The 19,469-nt window shown below is 34.4% G+C and overlaps 1 protein-coding gene across 1 annotated transcript in view; it reads left to right on the top strand.

Annotated features, from left to right (window-relative positions):
• The window catches only part of TLK1 (tousled like kinase 1), a 147,060-nt gene that overhangs the window by 107,108 nt on the left and 20,483 nt on the right, over nucleotides 1-19,469 (top strand). Inside the window, exon 12 of the mRNA XM_011285316.4 lies at nucleotides 7,589-7,655. Within this exon, the coding sequence (XP_011283618.1) occupies nucleotides 7,589-7,655 (67 nt within the window). The remainder of the gene's footprint in view (nucleotides 1-7,588; nucleotides 7,656-19,469) is intronic.

The raw sequence follows: 19,469 nt of genomic DNA, 5'->3' as shown, positions 1-19,469 counted from the left end.
AGATTATTTTATGAGACCAGCATAATCTAGATGTCAAAATTTAATAAGGATGACACAAACAAGGAAAGTTATAGCCTAATCTCATTTATAAAGCCAAATGTAAAAATCTTAAATAAAATATTAGCAACCCAACATATAATAATGTAAAAATGATCATTTATCTTCACCAAGTTTGGTTTATTTTAGGTATGCAAGGTTGGTTTAACATTAAAAAAAAATCAGTGTGATTTTTCCATGTATTAATTCGTCAAGACCAAGTTGGATTTATTTTAGGTATGTAAGGTTGGTTTAACATTAAAAAAAAAATCAGTGTAATTTTCCATATAAGGGGAAAGATCATATGATAGTCTTAACAGATGCCAAAACAAAAAACATCAGACAGAATTCAGCATTAATCTTTGATTAAAACTCTTAGGAATCAGTAGAAAAACTTCCTTAATCTACATACACTATACATTCTTTTTTTTTTTTTTTTTTTTTTTTTTTTTTTGGGCATGCATATCTACATGCTGTGCTCTTGAGCTACAATGGCCTTATATACCGTTTCTTTTTCCTGGCTTCCTTCTGCTCCTCCTCTTTAATCAAGCCCAGATGTTACCTCTTCTGTGTCTTTTCCTAGTTTCCTTTAGATAAAAAATTTTTGTCTTTGTTCTGTGTACTCATAGCTGTATTATCCAGGATAATCACTTTATGTTAAGGTCAGCTAATTAGCAACCTTATCCCATTTAATCTTTTGCCCTGTTAGGTAACATGTCCACAAATTCCAAAGATTAGGATGTATTAACTTTGGAAGCAGTTATTCTGCCTATCAGTCTTTACTCTGACCCAAGATTCGTATCTTACATGTAAAATATATTCATCCTATTCCAACATCCCCAAAAGAATCAACCCCACTACAGCATCAACTCAGCATTCAAAAATCTCATCTAAATTTCATCATCTCAGATGTTCTGAATCTCATTATCGAAATCAGGTATGGGTGAGAATCTGTATAATCCACTCCAAAACACAATTCCTCTTAATCTGTGAACCTCAAGAAGCGGTCATCTCTTCTCAAAATAACTCCCTATTTTAAGGTCAATTCGTTCACTATCTTAATTCTCCTTTGCTGTATAATTTAACATATTCACATGTCCCAGGGATTAGAACATAGACATCGTTGGAGGGCCATTATTCTGCATACCACATTAGCACTTGGTATAAGTTATTCTCAATTCAACTGTTAATTGCATTGAGAACATTTGGGCTCTTCGGAGGCAGACTAGTTTCATCCTTCCCCACACACCTCCATTCTTTTTCACAATGATGCTTTTTTAAAAATATTGTGGTGAAATTCACATAACAGTTAACCATTTAGTGTACAGTTCAGTGGCATTAAGTGCGTTTACAATGTATGCAACCCTTTTAGTTTCAAAACTTTATTAACTTGGAATACCTCATACCCATTAAATAATCATTAATTCCCATTAATTCCTCTTTGTTCCTCCCCTCATTTTCTGGTAACGGTTTTCTCTATGTGTTTGCCTTTTCTGGAGAGTTCACTGGCTTTCACTTAGCATAATATATTCAGGGTGTGTCCATGTTGTAGCATGTATCAGTACTTCATTCTTTTTTATGTCTGACTGTATCCCATGGTATGTATATGCATGTACATGCGCACTTTGTTTATCCATTCATCTATTATGAACATTTAGATTGTTTCCACCTTTTGGCTATTATGAGTAATGTTGACATAAACATTTATGTACAAGTGTCTGTGTAGACATATGTTTTCATTTCTTTTGAGTATATACCTAGGAGTGGAATTGCAGCATTATATGGTAATTCTATGTTTAAATTCTTGAAGAATTGCTAAACTTTTCCACATCTGCAATATTTTACATTGCCACCAGCAATAAGCAAGAGTTCCTATTTCTTTGCGTCTTTGGCAACACTTTTTATTTTCCTCTTTTTTTCCCCCCCCTCTTTTGGAGAGAGAGAGCAAGGGAGGAGCAGAGAGAGAGGGAGAGAGAAAATCCCAAACAGGCTCCATGCTGTCATTGAGGAGACTGATGCAGGGCTCGAGCCCACAAACCAAGATCATGACCTGAGCCTAAATCAAGAATCAGAGGCTTATCCAACTGAGTCACCCAGGTGCCCCTATTTTCCATTTTTAAATTACAGTCATCCTAGTGTCCATAAAAGGTCATCTTATTGTGGTTTCGATTTATATTCCTGAGTGGCTAATTATGTTCAATGTCTTTTAATGGGCTTGCTGGTCTTTATATAGATATCTAGGTCTTTTGCTCAGTTTTTAATCAAGCTGTTTGTCTTCTTGTTGTTGAGTTATAAGAGTTCTTTATATATTCTGAATACAACACTCTTATCAGATATATGATATGTAGATATCTTCTCCCATTCTGTAAGTTGTCTTGCTTTCTTGATAATGTCCTTTTATTTTAATTTTTATGGCTTAAGTTTATTGTTTTGTTTTTCGCTCATGCTTTTGGTATCAAATCCATGGTCATAAAGATTTACCCCTGTGCTGTCTTCTGATAGTTTTCTAGTAGTCCTTATATGTAAATTATGGATTCCTTTTTGGTTAATTTTTTATATAGAGTGAGGCAGGAGTCCAACTTCATTCTTTTGCATGTGGTTATCTAGTTGTCCCAGCACCATTTGTTGAAGAGACCATTCTTTCCCCCATTGAAAGGTCTCGGTACCCTTGTCAGAAATCAACTGGTGATGGATATTTGGGTTTATTTCTGCACTCTGTTCTATTCCTTTGGTCAATGTCTGTCTTTATGGTAGCACCACACTATTTTAATGACCATAACTTAGTAGTAGAAAGTTTTGAAATAGGTAGTGGGAGTCCTATAACTTGGTTCTTTTTCAATATTGTTTTTCTATTTGAGCCTCCTTTGCAATTTTGTATGAATTTGAGAATTAGCTTTTCTATTTCAGCAAAATGAGCCATTTGTATTTTGATCAGGATTATACTGAATATATGGATCACTTTGGAGAGGACTGTCTCTTAACAATGTTAAGTCTGCTAATCCATGAACATAGAAGTCATTTCATTTAATTCGTTTTCATTAATTTCCTTAGCACTGTTTACTAGTTTTTAGTGTACAAGTCACTTCCTGCATTAAATTTGTTTTTAGGTATTTTATTATTTTGGATTCTATTATAAATGGAAATGTATTCTTAATATCCTTTTTAGATTGTTTGTTGCTGATGTGTAGAAACACAACTTATTTTTGTGGGTTGATCTTGTATCGTGCAACTTTGCTGAATTTATTAGCTCTCGTGGTTTTTTTCTTGTTCGTTCTTCAAGATTTTCTACATCTAGAGTTATGTCATCTGCAAATAAAGATAGTTTTACTTCTTTTCTAATTCTCATGCATTATGTTACGTTTTTGTTTTTTTTCCTTAACTCCTCTGGTAGAACTTTCTAGTACAATATTGAATAGCAGTGGTGAAAGCATCATTTTCTTCTTCCTCACCTTAAGGGGGAAGCTTTCAGTCTTTCACCACTGAGTATGATGTTAGTTGTGGGTTTTTAATAAATTCCCTGTATCATGTTGAGGAACTTCTGTTCCTAGTTTTTTGGGGGGCTTTTCAAAGGCAGACTAGTCTTGGGGTTCCTGGGTGGCTCAGTTGGTTAAGTGTCCAACTCTTGATTTGGTTTAGGTCATGATCTCATGGTTCATGGGATCAAGCCTCGCATGGGCACTGATCCTGCTTGGGATTCTGTGTCTCCCTCTCTCTCTGCTCTTCCTCCGTGCTCACTTGTGTGCACACGTTCTCTCTGTCTCCCTCTCATAAATAAACTTAAAAAAAAAAAAAAAGACAAACTAGTCTCATGTCTCATGTCTCACCTTCCTCCATTTAAAAAATCTAATCCTCGGGGCGCCTGGGTGGCTCAGTCCGACTTCGGCTCAGGTCATGATCTCATGGTCCGTGAGTTCCAGCCCCGCATCGGGCTCTGTGCTGATGGCTCAGAGCCTGGAGCCTGTTTCAGATTCTGTGTCTCCCTCTCTCTGACCCTCCCCGTTCATGCTCTGTCTCTCTCTGTCTCAAAAATAAATAAACGTTAAAAAAAAATTAAAAAAAAAAATCTAATCCTCAATGCAGGGCTCATAGCCTGTTACTAAATTATGCAAATAAATGGGCTTGCCTTTTTTTTTTTCAATGCCTGTAACAGTCTTCTTTACCATAGCTTGCATTCTTTAACTTTGAGACTTAAGGTTAATTTCCTTCTTAAACAGGATGTCTTTGAAGAATTGATTATCAAGTATTCCCTTTTTTCCTGTTATTTGTTCTAGTTCTATTACAGTCATCTCACATTTCTATCAAACTATTGTAAAACAGCTCTTTGAATTAGAAATAAAATTCTCATCCATTTAGGGGCACCTGGGTGGCTCAGTCAGTTGAGCATCCGACTTCCGCTCAGGTCATGGTCTCCTGGTTCGTGAGTTCAAGCCCTGTGTCGAGCTTGCTGCTTTCGTCACAGAGCCCACTTCGGATCCTCTGTCCCCTGCCTCTCTGCCCCTCCCCCACTCATGCTGTCACAAAAATAAAAATTAAAAAAACATTAAGAAAATGCTCATCCATTTAGACTCATTATGAAAGATTATCAAGAGTTAAGTCTTATTTTAAATTTCTTGGCTTTTAAAATAAAGTTTTATATAAACCTACTCTAGGAGCTTTTAGCATGCCCCTAAATAAACACATATACGTATATTTGAACATAATAAAATATTAATCATTCAGGCAATAATATCAGGTATGACTCATACAGGAGGAGTTGGACTCTATCTTCTCATTATCTGTGAATAAAAGATTTGCTAAATAACCTAACCAACAGACTTGCTTAAGAGTGTGAATTTTTTTAGGATCTTTAAAAACACATCATAAAAATAATTATGTAGCCATTAAAATTAACATTATCCTAGCTTACCTCTTCTCATTCTATGTATTAAAATCACATTTTATCTAAAAACATTTTTCCTTACTGGAAGTAGACAACAGAGATATCTAAAAAGTTCTAATACGTCAAGTACCTCCTGATAGAGAAATGCAAAGAAATGTAAGAAATGTCTCTTTTGCATTTTATTTAGTGAGACAAGACCCTGGAATAGGAATTATCAAATGGAGATCTGTGAACCCCCCGATTTATGTATATGTGATATTTTCTGGAGAGAGTGTTTATAAATTTCCTTAGATTATTTTTAGATATCCATGATCATAAAGTGGTAAGAATCACTGTCTAGAAAGTCAGTAGCCTAGTATTTAGTGCTTTCTATAGAATTTGCTTATTAATGCATCTAAACCAAGCAGAGAAAAAGTGGTAAATTTATGTATTTTGCTGTTTATTTGAAGCTTAGTTAGTAGTTATAGTAGTAGTCATTAAAATGCAGGAAGTAAATAGCTAAATTCTCCTGCTGATGAAAGCTACCATTAAGCTTTAGTGAGAATTGTATGTGTTTAACACATACAATAAAGACCTATGAAATGTGAAACCTATGAAATAATGCTCTAAGGTCCAAGTTTTTAAATCAGTAAAGAATTATTACTAAGTAAATGTGGGGAGGGAGTATTTGTATGCATTTGCTTTAGCTATGGGGATGTGGATGATTTGAACCACAACACAAAACATACTAACAACTGGAACTGAGTGCTTTTAAAAGCAAGTATGCATTACATTATGCTATAAGATTAACCAGACAGTATTCAACAAACTAAATCATCGTGGAGCTAATTGAGATTAATTCATTATTGACTCACAAGAATAGTAGCTATTGAAAACTACACCAACTAAAGACAACAAAATATCCTTACCTCCAAATTACAGAAATTCTCAGCCATTTGTACATGTAAAGGCTTTGCAAGTTTGCATAAGAGCCAAACTTCTTTGTAGAAAACAGTTTCAAAAATTATGGGAAATTCAAATTGTACCAAATTTTCACTGGTGGTATATATGCCTATCCAAAAACCATTCACCAAAAATTCTTACAGCTTTTCTTTATTGGATTAGTAGAGATTTTTACCAATTTTTGTTTCCAAATCCTTTTCCTTTAACATCACCTTTCCCTCTTCTCCCTCTTTCAATCCATCTGTATTCACACTGCAACACTTATTTCTCTAAATTTGCTTTAAGCATCTGCTGCAACTATCCACTGTTGTTATATTTGGTATAACAAAATCCAGCAGTTGTGTTAACCTAAGACTGATTTAATTTTAAATGTTTATTTTTTCACTCTTAAGATATTTCTAGTGGGATACTAACTGAATTTCTTGGAGGGTTTTGTTTGTTTCCTTCGAATGCCCTTTCTTTAGAATTAGTAAATTTAACTAACATCTAGCTAAAGGAGAGTAGCATTTATATTAAATGTTGCTGAGGGGCCTGAATGAAAAACATGAATAAATCATACCTAGGTTAGGAGCTTCACCAAGTACCCCCAGAACACATAAGTAAACGAACGGGCCCTGAGTATGATGGATAAAAGCAATTCTTTCAGTTTTGGGGTATGAAATGGAAGTTGTTTTATTGTAGAGTGGTTTTTCTTCTTTTACTTTATCAGAAAACAGAATCATTTTTCCTTAGGAAATTTTATAATATGTATGTCTTACTATAGACCTACATAATAAGCTAGTTATTTTTCAGTGTTCTATAGGAATGTTTGAAATTAACAATAAAATAACCATAAAGTACTTTTCAGGATTTAAATTCTTATGTCTATTTATATTTTATTAAGAATTTGATGCTTTGACTATAGTTTTAGCATTCTTTTTTCTCACTAACACATGGAAGCAGAAAATAGAAAAATGTCTTAGTTTTTTCTTTTTTTTTTTTTTTTTAAACCAGTACTCAACTGGATGGACTGTGCAGTAATTTTCTAATGCTCTTAGAATAAAATGAAATTCATTCCTTGGTCTGGAAGTCCATTGTAAGCTGGCCCCTGCTTACCTCTCCTACTTCTCACAGCCTCTTTGACTGTTTTGATGCTTACTTTTTTTTTTTTTTTTTCTCTTCTTACAGTATGCCACCCTGTGTCCATGTTAGCATCCTTGCACTTGCACTTGTCCTGTATCTAGGACATATTCCCCCAGGTTCTCTTGTAGTTTTCTTTTTGACTTTTAGGTCAAGACCGCCTCCCTAATACTCACTGCAAATAGTGTAATATAGTCAGTCATTATCAACCACCCTTTTTGTTTTCTTCATAGTATTTACTGCTATTTGGGATTATTTTATTTCTTTTTTAAGTTGTTTTCTGCCTCCTTATCCCCACTATAGAGTGTAAGTTCAAACTAAAATGAAAGGAGAAAATGTCTTTTCCATTGTATCCTTAGGATTGAAATTCTAGAACATCACCTGATACATAGCACTCATTAAATAGTTGCAGAATTTATCAATTAGGTGCTCCATCTATAAGTGTTAGAAATATTCTGAAGAATATTTTAAAGGACTTCTGGCTTATATTCTGGACTGAAAGTTGTCAACATTTTAGCATTTTGAGAAACATTAATCTTCTTTTGCTGGTTATTAATAAGAAGTAATAAGTATTCATCTTAATATCTAGAATTACAATTTCATTTTTGACAGGTTGACTTTGGCAGAATATCATGAACAGGAAGAAATTTTCAAACTTAGACTAGGACATCTCAAAAAGGTATGTGAAGCATATGCTGGAATTTTAGTTTGTTATCAGAGGTCATGGAGAGTTGTTACTGTAAGTCTCTCGTTGGAGAAGTCAGCTTAGAGAGAAAATACCCAAAGCTCAGACAAAAAAAAGAGGGGCATTAAAGTTGTCCTTTTAAGTTGAATATGTTAAAATAACATGCCTTTTACCTTGTGGCAGCTTACAAACATTGAGATGCTGATAATACCATGTCCCTGTAGTGGAGAAGTGACTCCTGGCCAGACTTTCAGGGTCTTAAGATTACTGTGTTTAAGTACTATTTTTGTAAAAATGCTTCATTTTTAAGATGAAATGTAAATTTCCATATTGTTTGTGTCCATTTATAATAAACTGAAATAATTATAAATTAATAACAAACTTGGTTCTTTGGCTTAACTTTTAAGCTATCAAATGCTTGAGTAAATGTTTCAACTAAAATATGTACATTGGCAAATTTAGAAGAGCCTTAATCAATAATAGTATAAAGTGATATAATTTATTAAAATGTTGCTACGTGTTATTATAGTAAAATTTTTTAAATGTATAGCTTTGTACTGATTTGTAAACTACGAAATTGTAATCAGTTCATTGTTTTTACAGTTTTTTAGTTCAAACTATTTCAAATAAATAATAGATTTTCCCACTCAAAATGAACTTAATGACAGATGTAAAATTCTTTTTCTTTGACCAAATTTTTTAATTCTGCTTTTTGCTTGTCACATCATTTACATATTTTTTTTAATAGGCTGAATAATTGCTAAAAGTGAGTTAGTGAACTAATCGAAGATAGCTTCTGTGAAGTTGTCTTCCTGTGAGGTAGGACAGAGAAACCCATTCTGGTAGCAGCTGCCATCATACTATGTACTGTTTTGTTTTTGGAAGGCCATCAACCTGCTTTCAGACCCCTGCCATTTAATTACAGAGACTAGAAAAAGATACATAAATGTGTCCACATATATGTGTAATTTGCATTAGCATTTTTAACTATGCTGGATCTGTCTATGCCCCTACTCAGAAAAGTTTCAACCCCAAATACTTTAACAGTAAATTGTGAAATGATTTATTCTGGTCTTTTTTTTTTTTTTTTCTTCTTAAAGTGTATTTTCTTCTGTTGTAATTATTGACTATTTTTCCTGCTCTTTGGGTTACAGTAGACAACTTCAGTCTATTCTCTGTAACAGATGGAGTTGTAATGAGACTGTTGGGGGATTTTGTAATACAGAATTAGTATAAGTATTGTGTGCCCACCTAAGCAGTTGTCATAATGAATTCATAGAGACCTATGCTCGATGTCCCCTATAAAGATTTATCAATTATTTTCAAACCAGCCTTTCATGATAATGGAACACTTTAACTGGAGGGGTATTATTTTTACATATAATAAAATAGTTCATTTTAAGTTACTCTTTCTAATAATGAGACTGTACATGTGTATCTTATTTTATGAAAACGTGTTACATAAAATCTGAAATTACAAAGCAGTTATATTAGGAATCGGCTATTTGTATTACAAAAAATACTTTGCTTTTTGAAAAGCTTCAGAGAAGGGTTGGTTTTGGTCTTGGTTGGTTGTGTTTGGTTGACTTTAAAGCTTTCCTGGTACTTTGAAAATATTTGGTTTCTCTGAAACACTTCTGTAAGTATTCTTAAGGGAGGTATACTTACACATCTAGACACTATCTAAGTAGTTGCAAACTGTTGTAAAATACTACCCTTTCTCTTCTAACCTCCATATTAGCCTCTTTCCCTGTGTTTGACTTCTCCATGTTTTGTATTACTCATTCTTTCTTTTTTTTTTTTTTTTTTTTTAATTTTTTTTTTTTTCGACATTTATTTATTTTTGGGACAGAGAGAGACAGAGCGTGAACAGGGGAGGGGCAGAGAGAGAGGGAGACACAGAATCGGAAACAGGCTCCAGGCTCCGAGCCATCAGCCCAGAGCCCGACGCGGGGCTCAAACTCACGGACCGCGAGATCGTGACCTGGCTGAAGTCGGACGCTTAACCGACTGCGCCACCCAGGCGCCCCAACTCATTCTTTCTAATAACTGTCCCCTCCGTAATCATTTTCCTGCTTTATTTTTTCAGCTTTTATCATATTTACTGAGCGGCTCTAGATTTCTAACTTTATATCTTAGCCATTTTACAACAGTACTTTTCTTTGACCAACAACATGGAATATTTTGGGAGAGTGGATAAACTACTAATGCTGAAATATGCTTTCATGTCTTGAATTCTCGCATTTTCTTCTAAGAGGCTATTTTGGGTGAGAAGAATGTATGAATGCATTTATAAAGAAAGTTGTTGGTAGTACATACAGAGAACAGAATTGAGTAAGTAGTGTCATCTTAGAGCACAAGTCAACAAGAGTTGCCTGCTTACCACTTGGATATGAATTTTGAGTTGCACAATTAAATAATAAGCATTAAGTCACATGTTTTAAAAATAAGTTATTTGGCATTCCAAAGCACAACTGGAAAATAGGCCATCAAAAGAGGTCATTCTGTTTTCTAAAAAAGTGGATTGGACACTTCTAATACACAGAGAACAAGCTTCCGTTAAGAGAAAAGATGTTATGACCTCTGTTTTAGCAGTTCCCTTCGCTCCTGGGTTTATTAAGCTGACATGAACTGTACCCAAGTTGTAACTACCATATGGTTTCTACCATAGGCTGGATCTGATCTGTGTATATTTGAGATCCTTGTAACCTGCACAGGAATTAACCTGTAGTATGCCAGCTTACGGTTTAGATTTAGAGCCTGACATACTCTTGCTTTCATTCTGTCTTTAAGCCGAAGCAGGCTCTTAAAGTTCAGTCAAATTACTAGATTAAATTTGTGGGCACCGGAAGAGAAACTTATTTTATTGAGGAGGCCCATGTTATTTGGACATACGGGACTAGAAGACCTACTTACTTTTTTTTGAAAGGAATAATTTATGATGTGCATTGTATTTTGTAAAGATCATCATAATAATTGAATAGGTAAACTGAAATATGAAAAAGTATATTTACCATTGAATAAATCATAAAGTTCAGTTCACATTCTGTGCTGTTCTGTGGGGTTAGAAATATAATAAATCCAAAGCTGTGAAAGTGATAGAGTAAGGAATGAAAGGTAAGCAGAAGTCTCCAAAAGTAAGTCCATGGCTAACAAATAGATATTTCTGGGGCTTAGGGGCTTATTAGTTTTTTCTTCTGAGATTAGGAAAATTGCTGTGCAGCACACTTTTTTTAAATATATATCAAGAATTCTTCAATATTTTCAGTTTTTCTCACTTTATGAAATCATTGCTTACTCATTCACTAAGTGACTTATTTCCACACTCTGCCTGATACAGGCATGATTCGTATCCCCATTTCAGAAGAACTACATGATAACTACACTTGATGGATTTTGAAGTTTTAACCATTCTAGAGTGAACATTAATGTTAACTTTTTGAATGCCAGGATCTTCTATGTTTTGTAGAAATTAATAAAAGCTAGTAACTGGCAAAGCCAAACATGAACCTTTTTCCACTCCCATTTCAATGGCAATACCTATACACTTATTCCTACAATTTTTTTGTTGTAGTTAGGATAGCAAGTTGATTCTTTGTATTCAGAAGAATTAATTCACTTGTAGCTCTCTTTGCATCTGTCTTAGAATAGTGCTGATGTTGGCTTTTTGTTTTTTCAGATACATGCTTCATTTTCTTATTTTTGGGACAGAGAGAGACAGAGCATGAACGGGGGAGGGGCAGAGAGAGAGGGAGACACAGAATCGGAAACAGGCTCCAGGCTCCGAGCCATCAGCCCAGAGCCTGACGCGGGGCTCGAACTCACGGACCACGAGATCGTGACCTGGCTGAAGTCGGACGCCCAACCGACTGCGCCACCCAGGCGCCCCACATGCTTCATTTTCATTGCAGATAAAGGAGAGCAGTATAGTTTTTCATCCACAGATACTCTTTCCCTCACGTATTACTTTCCTTGGGTAATGTTAGTGATGATTATATCAGCTACAGTATTTCTTATTAGCTGATACATTTGCTTTCCACTCTAAATTTATTTTTAAAGGTCAACTGAAAAGCACATTTTTAATAAAAAGTATAAATACTCTAACATAATCTTACCTTTTATGTAGCTTAAGGATTTAACAGAAAAGAACTATATAATAAAATACATGGAGACTATGCAAATTATACCCAAAACAGTTTTTAAAAAATGACCTTTCACTGGTAGTAATTATGTGCAAATTTACCCAGTTATCACTTACTGAAAGCTAGTAGTTGCAATAGGAATAATTTACTATCTTTAAGAAGTTGGTTCTTTGAAGCAAGACTACTAACTGTCCCATTTTATGTACCTGTACCACATGTGGAATATGGATTTAAGGAAACTAACAGACTGTATGTCAGTTAGCTTTTATGGTTAATCCTGTTTTGATACCAGTCTTTGATAAATCCTAGTTATGGGAAAGCAGTTTATCTTTTTGATTTGAGGAGTTTTGCTAGATTGTTGTTTGTATTCAGATAATTCTGGAATTGAAGAAAACTACATGGATATGCTTTTCTAGGGTTGTTACTAAATTAACACAAATATATATATATTTTTGTTTTTTTTTTTAGTTTATTTTTTTAGAGAGAAAGTGAGTAGGGGAAGGTTGGAGAGGGAGGGAGAGAGAATCCTAAGCAGGCTCTGCCCTGTCAGCACAGAGCCCAATGCAGGGCTTGAACTCACGAACTGTGAAATCATGACCTGAGCGAAAATCAAGAACCAGATGCTTAATCGACTGAGCCACCCAGGTGCCCCTAACACAAATATATTTTTTAAAAATCCCTGAAAAACCATCATCCTTGTAATAGATTCTCTCTGTAGTCATACTGTTATTTAAATGATCCTAGTTACCCATCATGGCATCCCAAAATGATGAGGAAATAAGAAATTTGAAGGTTATTAGAACTAATAGCTATGTCTTGCCCCTGCTGTTACTTAAGTTTGTGATGTGAACAGCATGCATATGTTGCTCTTTATTTTTTAGTCTTTAAGTTTTGTCCTCTTCTATATTTAAAATACTTGATTAACTAAAGAAAATAATACATATAGGAAATTTGACATCTCAGTATGGAATATTAAATAATGTTAGTAGGGATTGGCCTTAATGTATGTGTTTTGGGTTGTGTGTGTGAGAGGGAGAGTAAGAGTGAGAGTGAGAGAGAGAGAGAGAGAGAGAGAGAGAGAGAGAGAGATTTATAAGCCCTGAATATAAGTGCTGGAAGTTTATTTTGAAAAATATAACCAATTTGTAATTTGAAACAGGCTTAGTCAAGAATTCTCAGCACCAACACAAATGTATCTTTGCAGACCGAAGGAATCAGCTAAACAATTTGCAGTCATCTCAATCTCTACTAAAACAAAAATCACATCCAACATGCCACCTGACACCATTTCTTTCTCTCTCTCTCTTTTGCTCCTTGCGATGTGGCATTCATCTCTCCTTGTGCCTCCGTTCTGAAGAGATAACAGTATAGCAACAACTCTGCCATTGAAATCCTGTTCTCTGACCGATATTGGCACCTGCAAAGAGAAACAACCAGTGACAGGCAGCAGCAGCATCAGTATTAATCTTCCATGATGAAATCTTTACAGGTCAAGAACAAGCACACAGCTCTTTTCTCACTCCTTCACAGTGGACCATGCATCTAGTTGAAATGGAAGACAATGGATTGTCTACAAGCCTTTTGAACAGTGGAGAATACAGGGCATTGGTTTTAGGTGAATTGACCCCCAAATATTCTTGAAGTTTGATATCTCCTTTGGTCTTTCTAGAATACCATTGTCATCTGATTTATCAAATCCTTAGTATAACCACAAAGAATAAATTTGCATACGTGACATTTCTTGTCACCTTAGGTTTGAATAAAAATATGAAAAAAACAGTATAATTCTAGAGGACTTAATTTCTAAATCTGTGTGTTCCCCTTTATATTCATGGCCATGACTAGAAGAAATCTCTTGGGAATTCTTCTCTCAATTAAAGCCAACCACATTGTACATTATATTTCTCTAGAACATAAGAGGCTACTTGTATATACAGGCAGTAGTTTTAAGTGGAAGTCTGATGAAAATGCACTATAGTAGAAAAAGTCATGATTAAGCCCATGAAGAATGTCATGAGGTTCTTGACTTCTTGGCATGTGTGGGCAAGAAAAGTGCCAAGAGGAGTGTTAGATTTCTAAACTTGACATTTTGTCCTTACTACTGCTTCCCTTTTAAGAACAAGTGGTAGTCTATAACAGATGACTGTGACCGTGCCGAGAGATCATGAACTGGCTGTCAATAGGAGAACTCCCAGTGTTCGTATTTTATCTCTTGCGCTTACTATGAAACCATAAACATTCCTTGCCCTGTGTTTCCACATTTGCAGTCATTTATCTTAACTTGGTAGTAGATGTTCAGTTACCAAAATGAAACTTTAGAGGTGAAATGTGTTTTGCTTCTGTAATGTTTAATATTAATCCAGTTGTTTTATAAGCAATGGAATCTTTTTAATTTTGGAAAGAATTTTAGAAGTCATGTTAGCAAATGGTCAGAGCAGAGTTTAATTCAGATTTGTAAATTCAGTCTAAAGATCACTGTTTCACAAAAAAAAGAAAAACAATTGCTTGACCACTGGCCCTTCCCAATGAGAACTATAACTCCATGCCATTTACGATAGACCCTTGAACAATGCAGGGGTTATGGGCACCGATCCCCCTTTACCCCCATGTGCACAAAAATCTGCATATAACTTTTGCCTCCCCAAAACCTAACTATACTAATAGCCTACTGTTAACCAGAAGCTTTACCAATAACATAAGCAGTCAACTAACACAAATTTTCTGTTATATATAATACTGTATTCTTACAATAAAATGAGCTAGAGGTATGAATCCACCCATATCCTGAAAAAGGTTAAAAGGAAGCCTGCAGTGGGGAGAAGGGCTACGATGTGTTGTAGTAGGGCATGGTGCCTATACATGCTGTGGCATGCTGTCAGCACTTTGGTTTGTGTTGAACATCAAGGAGTTTCACTCCTAGCCTAATACAGCAGCTGTAATTGCTTTCTTAAGAAATGTACTAAATATTTAAATTTTGCCGATCAGTTGAATTGTTATATTTATTTGCTTCTGGGAAGGGTTTTATTTTGTTTTGTTTAAATAGAATGGAGGAACTAATGGAATCAAACCCTGCCTATTTCAACAGTTATTCTCAGGGGTTTTAATGTATGTATTTATGCATTTGAAGAGAGAATAAAAAACCACCCCAATCGCCATACCCCCACACCGTCCCCTTAAAAAACAAGGAAATGAAGTGCAGAGAAAGGAAAACATTAAGGTTCTAAAATAATTATGTAAGGCAGTGAAATACACCTGAGGGAGATAGAGTATTCTCCCATCAGTAATAGCCAGCTCCGTGATTGGGAATAGGAGTGACGGGATTTATGTAGTTAGGAAAGAAACCTTCCACTCCCCAAGGAATTTCGTAATTTTTTGTCCCTTCTCCTCCTACCCCAGTCCTCCATCTATACAATATACTCAAGCAAAAATAGGATTATGGGCAATAGTTTCAAAACCAATCTCTATAAATTCAGATTTGCTTTATCTGCATGGTTTTTTGGTTGGTTGGTTGGTTCGTATTTCCAATGGTTCATATCTCTCACATCCATAGGTAGGATATTTGAAAGCATGTAATAGACATAATCTGGGAACACACAATAGGGATAAAGTTGAAGTAAACTGGTAATGATTTTCTTCTTAATTCTTTTTTCTGCACTGCCCTTTCTTTCCATTAGCTTTTGATAGTGCCTTTTGTTAATTTCTCCTTTCCCTTTCTTGGTGATAAACTTTTAGAATGACATAGTTTATGACATTAAAAATTTGAGGACCTGCAGATACTAACTTTTGAGGGATTAATATTTGTTCATATTACTGAAATGAATTTGGAGTTAAACTTTTTGAAACCTCATTCTGAACTTGTTTTCCTAGACCAAGCAACGTTTATAGTGCTGTTGAATAGACTGTTGGAAGTGATATGCTTTTTTCTCTCCTACAATCTTCATAATACACTATGCAGAATTTCTTTTTTACCAACCCGCTTGGAATATAGGCAAGTTGAGAATGATACATTAAAATCCTTTCTATCTTATCTTCCTTTATAGAAAAGCAGCACTTCGAAAAGAGGTTTTTTGTGTGTATAACATGTAACATATTCAAGATTTGTTAAAGAAATATAAACTCAGGTGTTTAATTTTTTCAGGAAATGTATCAGTTATACCTGTGATAATGCATTTTATAACTCTTAAAGCTTTATAGCTTTAATGCCTACATACCCCACCTTTCAGTAATTGCTCTTTTAAAAATTGCCCTTATGGGAAATGCTCAGAATTTCACCTAGCAGTTTTCACCTGGCATTTTGCAGAGATTGTCTAGTACCGTGACTGACTTTTGGCTTAGAGTGTTGAGCCAAGAGGACATTAAGTTGCAAGAAAAGACTTTGATTACAAATAGAAAGCATTTCTATGTCAAACTTCTGCTGAGAGACAAACGTTTTTGGTTGAGTTGCTGTGAAATTTACCCTCCACGTAAAAATTTAAAAGCTATAAATTTTGGAAGGTGTGTTTCACAGGTTACTTAAACAGTAAGGCAATATTGAGATCTGTTGTTGTATACTTGTATGACTTGGTTTTTAATTCAGAATATTAAGAGCTTATTTTAAGATACTGTTAAAATAGCTGTAGAAATACTGTTAAATTGTCCATTGCTACAGCTTTCTGTTTCAACAGAAAGGAGCCATGTCCTTTTAAAACTGTATGTGATCACCAAATCTACCTCTCTCTCTAAAACAGTCTCTTCTTACCCATGTCCCTTCTATACCATAATTGCCTACAGAGACCAGTTCCTTTCCAGAGATGCTATTTCTTTGTATCTTCTAGATAACTGCTCAGCTAGTAGATGACTCCGGAATTTTTACTTGGTATTCTTATTAAGCATGAGCTATCTGGTTGGATTATCTCTCTTATATTTTAGTAAGCTTGCCTAGTTTTGCCATGGTTTGAGGATTCTGTTCTGTAATGAACTCAGGTTAGTTGTGAGCCTGGGTCATACTTGCTTCTCCTGAACCCTCTGAAAATGATTAATTCTGAGGATGGCCCAGAGATTAATGTTGATCTCAAGCAAGGAGAGTGTAGTCTGTAGGATAGATCTGCACTAAATATAAATTATTTATATTTGGAAATGATGTGCACTAAATAGAAGTTAGTTGATGAGACTACTGTATTCTAGACTGTTGTACCCTGGGGCCATACCAAAATTGGGTCTTGCCTCTTTATATAAGGAAAGGGTACTAGGTAGTATTGCCCTAACATTTGCCCAAAAGTATGTGTATTAATCTGCTTGGGCTGTAATGACAAAATACCATAGACTGGGTGTCTTAAAATTTTTCTCACAGTTCTAGAAGCTGGAAATCCAAGATTAGGGTCCAGCAGGTTCAGTTTCTTGTGAGGATCTATCTCTTCCTGGTTTTAGATGGCTGTCTTCTCAAGTCCTCACCTGTCTTATTCTCTGCTCTCACAAAGAGGGGACAGGATGGGGAGGATAGATGTCTCTCCCTTTCTCCTTATAAAGCCACTAATCCCATCATGTGGGACCCACCTTCATGACCTAATCTAATTCTAATTACTTCCCAAAGCCTCCATCTCCAGATACCATCACATTGGGGTTTAGGGCTTAAACATAGGAATTTTGGGGGGGGGACACAAACCTTTAGTCCATAACAGTATATATCCTTTGTTCAGTGGGGTTTAAGAGAAATTATTTATAAGAGTTGCAGAATTATCTTCCCCCCCAGAAGTATGTCACTTTGGCTTAAGGTCCAAGATACTGTGGAATAAATAGTAAATTAGAATATGGGAGCTGTAAATATATTTCACTGACTATAGAGGATTTATATTTATCTGTATGTAAGACTTGGTTATAATTCCTTCCCTTGACATTTCCTCTTAAATACATAGGATCTAGCTTTTTTTTTTTTTTTTTTTTTTTTTTAGTGCTTCTGGCATCATTTTGTTTTTTCCTGTAAACTTTATAATTCAAACCAAATGCAGCTTGCCTGTGCTTTTTGTATTGTAAGATTTTATGGGACATATTTGTCTTGTTTTATAGAGGATAAAAAAGTTTACTTAACTGACACGCATAGACATTTTACCTTCTTTAATAAGTATTTTGTGATCTTGGTTACTGCCATTGGATAAACCTCTGAAGATTAACAAAAAATATTAAGCACATGTAACTATGTGTCAACAATCTAGTTGGGTCTCATAATTATATATTTATTGATTCAGTAGGATTTAGTTTCTGTAAATTCACTTTTGAAATAGTATCCCCTTACCACAATTTCAAATAAAAGTTAAAACAATTTTTCAGCTGGTATCCTAATAGGCATTTCATGGTTTTATCAGATATTTAAAAATCCACCAGCCTACCAAGTGTTTAGTAGTTTCCTGCATGTGTAAGAATCAAATTAATGGCAAGTTTTAAGACAGCAAATGTTAGTAATATGAAAGGAAAAGGTTGCCACTTTCTATGTTCTGTGCTAGAAATGAATTTGAATTTTTTCATACTCCCAAACATTTTCTACAGCCAGTTCCTTACTGTACTTCATATGACTAAATTAAGACAACTGTGATTTGAGTATCGTTCCAGAAGTTTTTAATCTATTTCATGTCTTTATAATGAGTCTTCAATTATTTAATTCCCTAGACTATTACCTTTCTTTTTTTCATTGAAATAAGGAATATTTGTGACTGAAGCTGTATTAAGTGCATTAGTTTCAGTTAAATTAAGACAGTCTGTTTAGTGTGTCCTATTTTCTAAAGATCTCCAAAATTCTAGGAAGGCTGATCTTCATTTAAATTTATTTTTAAATGTTCTATTTGTCATCTAATTTTTACTTTATATTAAATATCTCTGTAACAAGTAGTGGTTGAGTTTTATTTTAAAACAATAAAAAAATAACCTCAAGGGTCAAGTGGAATACAAACAACATACTTAGATTTAGTTTTTTTAATCTGTGAACATTTCTTTATCTTAATTAGAATCTTCTTTTCAGTTTAAGCCTTAGATAAAGGTGTTATAGACTTTATATCTCTATTATTTGCTTTGGAATGAAATGATACTTATATTTTCATAGTAAACTTGAAAATTGCTTTTTAGATAAAGGATTTTTAAAATCAGAAGATAAATCATTAAAAGAAAATGAGCTAATACAGAAATATTTAAGTGTAATACTAAAAAACAACCTCTATTCCATGTGATATAGATTTATAATGATAGCGGATACACATTTAGGCCAAAGCAATTTGTATTTGTTTATTTCCTCAACAAACACTAATTCAAAAATACTATAAAATTGGGCATTTCTAGAATTTTCCACTGAAATTTGATATATTCTTATCTGTCCCTTATGTAGTATTCAAATTTATATTGACAAAGAGATATGTAAGATGGGTGATTGATTATTTGGGATCTTATTTTTTTTTAATGTTCTCAAAATTGTATATTTTGAGACATGAAAAATATTTTCAAAAATTTTATATCAAATGTGAAAGAAAATTTCATTAGGATTTGCCTCTATCTGTTCTAATAACTGAGGATCTGCCACAGCTATCCGTGTAGTTTTTATTTTAAAGTCTCTTTACGATTACAGAGAGATTTACTTGAGTGGTCAGATTGTATGTGTGTGCATGTTTGTGTATATCAAACACTATAAGGCCTAGAAATAATCAGT

This window comes from Felis catus, chromosome C1 (genome assembly GCF_018350175.1).
Source record: "Felis catus isolate Fca126 chromosome C1, F.catus_Fca126_mat1.0, whole genome shotgun sequence".
NCBI classification, from domain to species: domain Eukaryota; kingdom Metazoa; phylum Chordata; class Mammalia; order Carnivora; family Felidae; genus Felis; species Felis catus.
This window is presented reverse-complemented; position numbering and strand designations above follow the sequence as displayed.